This window comes from Rhagoletis zephyria, unplaced genomic scaffold, assembly GCF_001687245.7.
Source record: "Rhagoletis zephyria isolate East Lansing unplaced genomic scaffold, Rhagoletis_zephyria_1.1 Rzeph_scaffold_02101, whole genome shotgun sequence".
NCBI classification, from domain to species: Eukaryota; Metazoa; Arthropoda; class Insecta; order Diptera; family Tephritidae; genus Rhagoletis; species Rhagoletis zephyria.
Window position 1 is genome coordinate 15,263 of NW_016159185.1, and position 9,163 is coordinate 24,425.

Consider the following 9,163-nt stretch of genomic DNA (forward strand, 5'->3'; position numbering starts at 1 on the left):
TTGGAAAAAGCAGAAGAGACTTCGCTATTTTTGTTACCATTGATGTCGATGTCATCGGCACACGCCAGAAACTACACGCCCTTGTAAAAAAAATGTTCCTTCATGGTTCAGTTCTGCAGCTCTTATTATCTTAACATTTGCATCATGCGATCGTAAATGCTCTTCTGCTTTCGCTTTAATTTGGGAATCCTTGATTGGGAATAGGAGTTCACAATAGTAATGATAATCATAATCATAATAATATTATCTCATGTTATTCAAAATTTCTTTACTCGCAATATACGTAGTAGGCCTTGGCGACCCCAAACGAAATTGCTTACGATTAAAAGTTGACTGATTTATAATGCTAGGGAATGGTGTCAACAATTTTATGTTTTCATTAAGTATTTTTTAAACAGCTTTCATGCGATAGTTTTTTGTTTTCGGTACTCTTTTATCATTTTGTTATTTGTTTCAGTAGTTTTTAGCCGACTTCAAAAAAAAGGAGAAGGTTATCAATTCGTCGGATTTTTTTTATGCATGTTACCGCATAACTTTGGACCACGTCAACCGATTTCCAGGTGATCCCATACTAATTTGGTTTAGATCCGATCATTGGATCATGAAAAAATTAACGGTACTATTACACTTTTATATGAGAATTGGAGTCGGTGTGTTGTTTGCTTAAAAATTACTTGTTTATGAATTTTTTACATTAAGTAATTTGTGTACCAGCTCTTCGTTGATAATATGATCACTTCGTTTGATAAGATGTTGTAAATTCTATATTTATTTACAATGTTCGGATTTTGGATAAGTGGAAAGATTTAAAAAAATTCCCTAGTAAAGCTTTCCCAAATACTTTTCGTTTGGAACCAGTTATGTAATATTTCATTTAATTTCAATATTTTCAGTCTTTACTTTTAGATAGATGATAATCCTATAAAAAATATTTCCAAATCAAGATTTTTCAAATACCTTTCGTTTGGCACCCATATTGTTCCTCAAACATATTTTCGATTGTAAGTCTTCTTAAAACTCTTTAGTTTGATACCCACATTGCAATATTTCATTTATTTAATCAATCCAAAACGGTCCACCCTAATGCTTAATAATATAGGTACATATGTACGCATACATGTACACTAAAGTGGTCCAAAAATGTATGTAAAAAAATAAGGTCGGATTTTTAATGCCGCCACCCCCTAGGATTGTTATATACCGAAAAAAATATACCCATTTTTTTTATTTTGAAATAAAAAATAATTTAGGTAGTGCTCAAAGCGCTCAAAGTTTTCCATGTATTTTATATGGAGAAAAAACATCTTTTCGTAGAAATAGTGTAGAATTCTTGAAAATCAATATTTTTCGATCGGAAAACTTTACTTATCTTCAGGAGATTCCCGGTAATAATACTCAATTGTTTCTTTAACAATTTTTTCATGGTAACTATATTTTATAGGTCCTCCAAAGCCCTTAGAAAATGCAATGGGAGGACCAATAAAAAATCTTTAATCATAAAAAATGGTTAAATAAATAATTGGATATTAGTCTCCTGAAGAGAACCATAGTTTTCCGGTCGAAAAATATTGATTTTCAAGAGTTTTATACCATTTCTACGAAAAATTGTTTTTTCTCCATATAAAATACATGGAAAACTTTGAACGCTTTGAGCACTCCCTAAATATTTTTTGATTTCAAAATAAAAAAATAGGGGTATATTTTTTTCGATATGGATCAATCCTAGGGTGTGCCGGCATTAAAACTCCGACTTTATTTTTTTGGACCACTCTAATGTACATATGTATTTATTAGAAACTGTCATAAATTTTTCCCGCCAAATTAACTATTTTTTAACTTCCCCTCCAAACAGTTTTACTGCTTTGAGGTTGAACTCAATTCTATTGAAAAGAGCGCGGGTACTTATTTTCCCGTATTCAACCAGGAACGGCCGTCAGCCACCACACATCGTCCGTACCCGCTCTACATTTGTACATATCCATAAAAAAATAATAATAAATCAAACATATTTGACAAGGGACTAATTTTTCGTTGGTTTATTTATTTTATCGCTTTATATTGAAAATACATTGGTGCAACATACTAAGCTTTCGAGTTAAAATTTTCAAAAAGGTGGCAACTCTCCTCAAAAATATTTCCAACAGTCATCTATCTTAAACTTCCTTAATTTAATACCTATATTTTAATAAGTCATTTATTTTATCAATTATGCAAATTTAGTTAAATTTTCAAACAGGTGGCAACCCTCCTCAAATATATTTTCGGCCGTAAACCTTAATATTGAAATACTTCATTTATTTATTTTTGTAATATAAATGATCCTGCTATGATACCGAACAATAAAAAAAAAAATTATTCAAATCAGTTCAGCGGTTCTCGAGTTTCGATGACCGTGACAAAGGAACACAACATTTTTATATATATAAATATAGATTTCTAAATCAAGATTTTTAAATGCCTTTAGTTTGGTACCGATATTGTAACATTTCATTTATTTTACCAATTTAATTGAGATAAATTTTCAAACAGGTGGCAACCCTCTTCAAAGAAACTTTCTACTGTAGGACTTTTAAAAACTCTTTAGTTCGCTACCCACATTGCAATATTTCATTTGTTTAATCAATATAACTGAGTTAAAATTTTCAAATAGGTGGCAATCCTGCACAAAAGTATTTCCTAAAGTTTTCTTTCCTCAACCTCTTTAATTTGATACCTATTTCAATTATATTGAGTTAAATTTTCAAACAGGTGGCAACCCTCCTCAGGCATATTTTTTATCAAAATAACTGAGTTTAAATTTTCAAAGATGTGGCAACTTTACTCAAAAATATTTCCAGCAGCTATCTTTCTTAAACCTCTTGAATTTAATATCTATATTGTAATATATCATTTAGTTTATCAATAAAATTGCGCTTAATTTTTTAACAGGTGGCAACCCTCCTTTAAAATATTTTCGACTGTAAGCCTTCTTAAAATTCTTTAGTTTGATATCCACATAGCAATATTTAATTTACTTTATCAATTTAACTGAGTTAAAATTTAAAAATTGGTGGCAACCCTTCTCCAAAATATTTCCAACAGATATCTTTCTTAAACCTCTTTAATTTGATACCCATAATGTAATATTTCATTTATTTTATCGATGTACTTTAGTTAAATTTTCAAACAGGTGGCAACACTCTTCAAACATATTTTCGGCTGTACGCCTTCTTAACTCTATAGTTTTACACCCACATGGTAATAATTCATTTATTTTATCAATTTGTCTGAGTTAAAATTTTCAAATAGGTGGCAACCCTCGTCAAAAATATTTCCAGCAGTTATCTTTCTAAAAACTCTTTAATTTGATACCCATATTGTAATAATTTATTTATTTTATCAATATAATTGGGTTTAAAAATTTTCAAATAGGTGGCAACCCTCAAATTTTTTGCGATATCATTGGTTCTGGTATTATACCGAACAATACAAAAAAAAAATTATTCAAATCGGTTCAGCCGTTCTCGAGTTTTGACGACCGTGACATACGAACACAACATTTTTATTAATATAGATGTACAGTTACTCCCAAAATTGGGCTATAAAACTGCAGAACCTGAATTCTTTTTAGAAATTCGTATTAAAAAGTTCGCGATTTTGCTGAAACTGTGCAGATTTTTCTTAATTTTTATACACAGTATCATTCTTGGATTTAAATATGATTTGCTAAAACATAAGCCATATTAAAAAAAAAAAATTTTTTTTTTAAATTTTAGCATGTAGAACATTGCGAATATTAACAAAAAAGAGCCCTACGCTCAATTTTGTGAGTAACGGTATATATATAGAAAGTATCAACTGTTTACTATCCAATAACAAATATCCAGATACTTTTGCAAGCAGTATTTTAAAACACGTATAAAAACAAAATGTATACTCGTAAAACATATAAAGTAAATTTAAATACCTAAATGTGTGTGTAAATTTTACACCGTGAAACAATTAAAAGCCACGTTTATTAGAAAAAAACTCAAGCTAATTAAAGCGCGTATATTTCGTACCTACAGTATCGGTCATATCTATAGCACGCCATTTCAAAGTGATATTGTGTGCCACTTATGTTTATTTATTAATTTTTTAGAATTTTCAATTAAAATATAGTTCATTCTCAGACAAACCCGATACAAACCTAAGCTTAATAATTTGTAGAAAGCTGCAAAAAAGTGCAACAAATTTTCACATAAATTTCAAACTTTTTTCTCGGAAGTGTTAGAATTTTTTTGAGTACACAGTTTTTTAGCCCCTTCAATTTTAGTCAGGTAATGTGCAAATTTGAAGTGGCTACGAATTACCGTTTATTTTTTAGAATTTTTTTTGTCGCATTGGCTTCCATATAATGAATAAACTGAATATATTTGTATATGGAAGAAATCCGCAACACCTTTGGCGAAAAAATTCTAAAAAATCAACGGTAACTTTTGGCCACTTGAAACTTGCACATTATCAGACTAAAATTGAAGGGGCTAAAAAACTGTGTACTCAAAAAAATTCTAACACTTCCGAGAAAAAAGTTTGAAATTTATGTGAAAATTTGTTGCACTTTTTTGCAGCTTTCTACAAATTATTAAGCTNGTGTTGCACTTTTTTGTAGTTTCCTACAAATTGTTACACTTGGGTTTATATGGGGTTTGTCCGAGAATGAACTGTATTTTAATTGAAAATTCTTAAAAATAAATAAATAAACATAAGTGGCACACAATATCCCTTTGAAATGGCGTGCTATAGATATGACCGATACTGTATGTATGTATGTACATGCATAACATCTGCTCAACCGTCAATAACTATATCATCGTAATACAGAAACCACATAACCTACCAGGCTTAATAATGCGTTCGCGTTATATTCAGATTGTAACAATTGCTTTAACAATTTTTGTCTCACTGGTCTTTGGAGAAAGTATACCTACTCAAAATATGTCACGTAAAGAGCGTAATGATTTAAGGTAAGTCAGCATTTTTCAGTTAAATACCTTGCTTTTAAAAAATTATAATTTCTTAATAAATTAATGGTTAGGAATGAAGCTCGGGAAATGTTTTATCATGCGTATAGAGCTTACATGGATAATGCATATCCAGCAGACGAATTGATGCCCCTGTCTTGCAGCGGGCGTTACCGAGGTGTTACACCTTCACGGGGTGACATGGATGACATTTTGGGCAAGTAAGTTCTGAAACAATTTATTATTTGAAATTCATATAATAGGTATAGGTTACGCTGGTATCTATTTTCGGACAAAAAGTCAGGGAGAGTTTTCCAAAACGGATCCAGGCTTTGAAAGAAAATAAATATTAGTTGGTAGAGGGGGCCCCTGATTCTAAATTTGAAGGTCCCGGGCTCCGGAGGCTTATAGTTTGTAAGTAATTTGCATTTAAAGTTGAAAAAAAGCTAAATTCAACCTGACTTTTTCCCTTGCAGACCAATTGCACTGAAATGTCGGTGCTGCCACACATCTTATATATAAATAGGCAATTATGTTTCCTTTACACAACTTTTACGGCTAAACTATACCTCTAATGTATAAAGAATTATACATCATTCGAAAGGTATTTTGATGCTGCTGTGCAGACAATCTAACATAAAGCGAAAAAATCAATTCAAAAGTGACACCAATACCAATGCCATACATTTACATGGGTGGGCCGGAAATGCCTCCTAAATGTAAGCTTTAATATTGATACTGTATTACAGAAACGTGCTAAGCAGCAGTTTAGAGTAATAAGGGTTCGTTCAGAAATGCATCAAGCCAAAGCATCAGTCTCTTTTTACCTTCCTTTTATTAGCTCGGGATGTAACTATGTAATATTGATGCGCCTAAAAGATGCAGCGGTTTCTATTCCCAAGTTACATACCATGACAGTACGAATGGCAATTATAATAGGGAGGTTTTAGTTTTTTAAACTATAATTTTATTATTTCTAAACTATAACTGATGGAAATGTCAAACATGCGCAACCACGGTTAAAATCCGAATTATAACTTAGTTTCGTAAATAAAACATTTCCATCAATTATAGTTTAGAAATAAAATAGACTGATGCTTTGGCTTGATGCATTTCTGAACGTACATCTTAGGGTACATATCGTCCCGTTTAGAGAGTGTAAAAAATGCTTAATTTCTTCCCCTAGGATACAGTAAACGCATTTTTTACTTAACATTTCTGGTTCGGCAGTTATGTGGATAAACGAGCCGCAAGGTTGCGGGTTCGAGTCCCACGGCCAATTGAATTTTCATTTATTTCGTTTTCATTCTTTTGTTATAAGTTCTTTATTTGTTGACTTTTTATTAAAATTCAACTCTAAAAATTTAAATTAACTAATAGTAAAATAAAAAATGTGATATAAAATAAAGCAAATGAAAACAAAATAAAGTAACATTCCCACGACAGCCAGTTCTACGTACCGGAATGACTCGGGTTTTACCCGACCAAGGGCTGTTGTTTCGGCGATCTAACACCGTTTAGGCTAACCTCAGTCCACCTGAGCAGCCTCACACAGTCACCACAGCACAACAACATAATAACACCACAGACCATACCACAGCCACGACAGACCACAGAACACACATAACCGCACCACTACCCACACGCCGCCGCCAACAACTCGTGGTTCCTCGTACAATCTGCACGGTATGTCAGACCAGGATATTCAGTAATGCGACATCAGTCAAGTGCAACACCTGCCTTGGCTGGTGCCACTTTAGGGCATGCTCAGGTCTGCGTACCACGCGAGATTGCACGAGGAACTTCGAGGGCCAGTGTTGCGCTGTTCGGTCGCAGACCCCAACTGCGACGCCTCCCGCCACCTCCACAGGACGGCAACCACCTCAGCAGCGCACACAGCCAACGGCGTCATGATCACACACATCCCTCACACCCCGCATCACCACACGTCTCCCGAACCACATGAAGCTCCTTCAATTTAACTGNGGCAAACTCCAATTGCGACTCCACCCACTACCACCACAGGGCGGCAACCTCCACAGCAGCCCCACAGCCGATGGCGGCAAGGCCACACACATCCCTCATACCCCGCATAACAACATGTCTCCCGAACTACATGAAGCTCCTTTAATTTAACTGTAACGGACTTCACAGCAAGATCGAGGAGATAACTGTCTTCATGGGAAGGCATGGCATATTGATAGCTGTGGTCCAAGAGACGAAGTTGCACAGCAATTCAACTTTGTTGAATTGCGCCGGGTACAACGTGCACCGTCGAGATCGCGAGCGAGATAATGGTGGTGGCTTAGCGTTCATCACGCACCACACCATGCAGTATCGTCTTATCAAAGCAGACATCGACCACAGGGATACCACTCTAGAATGTCAGGGCATTGCTATCCGGTCAGGCGATGTTGAGCTCGAAATATTTAACGTTTATATACCCCCTGTCACCTGCTGCCCAGCAGGATATCACCCTGACATAGGTGCGCTCCTCAGAGGTGAAAACAGTATGGTAGTAGGCGACTTCAATGCGCACCACGATCTTTGGCACTCAAGCCTGTCAAACGATCGTAGAGGAACTGACTTGGCTGAGCAGATAGACGATTCGACATTCTGCACAATGAACGACGACGCACCCACCAGGATCATGGGCAGCTGCTGCAGCTCGCCAGACATAACAATAGTCAGCGCTGGTTTGATAAACAGCATATCATGGCGATCTATGCTGACTTTAGCATCAGACCATCTGCCTATAGTCATCTCGATCGATAAACCAACCGACTTTGCTTCCGCGGAACACCGGACCTATATCAACTTTTCTAAAGCTGATTGGAAAGGCTACGCGGAGTTTACCGAAAACACCTTCACAGCGCTTCCCACACCAACCGACGTCCATCTCGGTGAACGTAAGTTCCGCAGGGCTATCACTGCTGCTGCAGCTCGCTTCATACCGGCAGGATGTATATCGGACCCACGTCCAAACTTCCCTGCCGAAGCGGCTGTTCTAGCNGGAGATCCCCGTATCAGGGATCTCAACGCGGAGATTCGGCAACTAGTAGAGTGGGAAGAGCATCTGAAGACCTGTAACTTCACCTTTGGTATGAGTAAGCTTTAGTCAACCGTGAGGTCACTGTCCAGTCCGACGAAGCACGACGACAGAGTCGAAATATCTTTTGGCGACCATGCTTCGTCGGACCCGGAGCGATGCGCGAGCTATTTTAGCCGGCAGTTCATACTGCATCCTCCGGTGGACAAAGCCAAGCGTCGACTGACCAGAAGGCTGCACAAACTGCCAACAACCTGTGCCCCCCTTCTTTCACTTGCGGTGAAGTTCAGGTGGCCATCGGGAAGGCGAAAGCTTCCAAAGCCATGGGTACCGACGGAATATGCATGCTGATGCTGAAAAATTTGGGTCTTGCGGGGGTAGCGTACCTAACGGAGGTCCTCAATTTGTCTATGGCCACCCTCATCATCCCAGACATCTGGAAGATGGGGAGATTGGTCCCACTGCTCAAACCGGGGAAACCCGCCAACAAAGGAGATTCTTATCGGCCGATAACACTCCTTTCCCCGGTAGCGAAGACACTCGAGGCCTTGCTGCTCCCGTATTTCACAAACCACTTGACTAGAGCTGCCAGATATCTCCGTTGCCAAACCCGGACACTTAAGGGGGGAGAGGCCTCTCGTTCCCTACCCCTTCGTTTCGACAAAAATTATGTATGAAAGGATGTAGTAAAATTTTATTTTGACAAACAAAAACAAAAACATAAAAACATGAGATCATGAGATTATTACAACGTACACCAGCATAACAAAACAATTTATCACAACTAAAGCAAAGAGAATTTTTCACAATGCAGGTACCTTTTTTCTTCCTTATAAAAATACAGTTTATACTAAATACAACAGAAAACATAAAAATAAAATTTCAAAACTTTGGCAAAACTCGGGAAAATGCAATAAATTTGCATACAAATTCGCTACTTTCTATTCAGACTTTTCTATAAAAATTTTGAAAATGAAGTTTTGCAGCCCATAAAAATTTAGTTGATTTTTGGTATTGTTTTTACTGAGAGTTTCTTCCATACAAACTATGTTCGAAATTTTTTTGTATGTGGAAGACACTGTCAGCAAAAAATAAATAATTGCAAAAAATCAACGAAATTTTCGGGTAATTT

The 9,163-nt window shown here is 36.2% G+C and overlaps 1 protein-coding gene across 10 annotated transcripts in view; it reads left to right on the top strand.

The window, feature by feature from the left end:
- The window catches only part of LOC108365993 (ER degradation-enhancing alpha-mannosidase-like protein 3), a 45,173-nt gene that overhangs the window by 13,761 nt on the left and 22,249 nt on the right, over positions 1-9,163 (top strand). For 9 of the 10 annotated variants that reach the window (XM_017620250.1, XM_017620242.1, XM_017620240.1 and 6 more), the window contains 2 exons: positions 4,843-4,985; positions 5,057-5,203. In XM_017620250.1, the coding sequence (XP_017475739.1) occupies positions 4,870-4,985; positions 5,057-5,203 (263 nt within the window). In that variant the 5' untranslated portion in view covers positions 4,843-4,869. Of the gene's footprint in view, positions 1-3,618; positions 3,933-4,842; positions 4,986-5,056; positions 5,204-9,163 lie in introns of those variants that run through there. The other variant, XM_017620243.1, reaches the window with a different exon arrangement.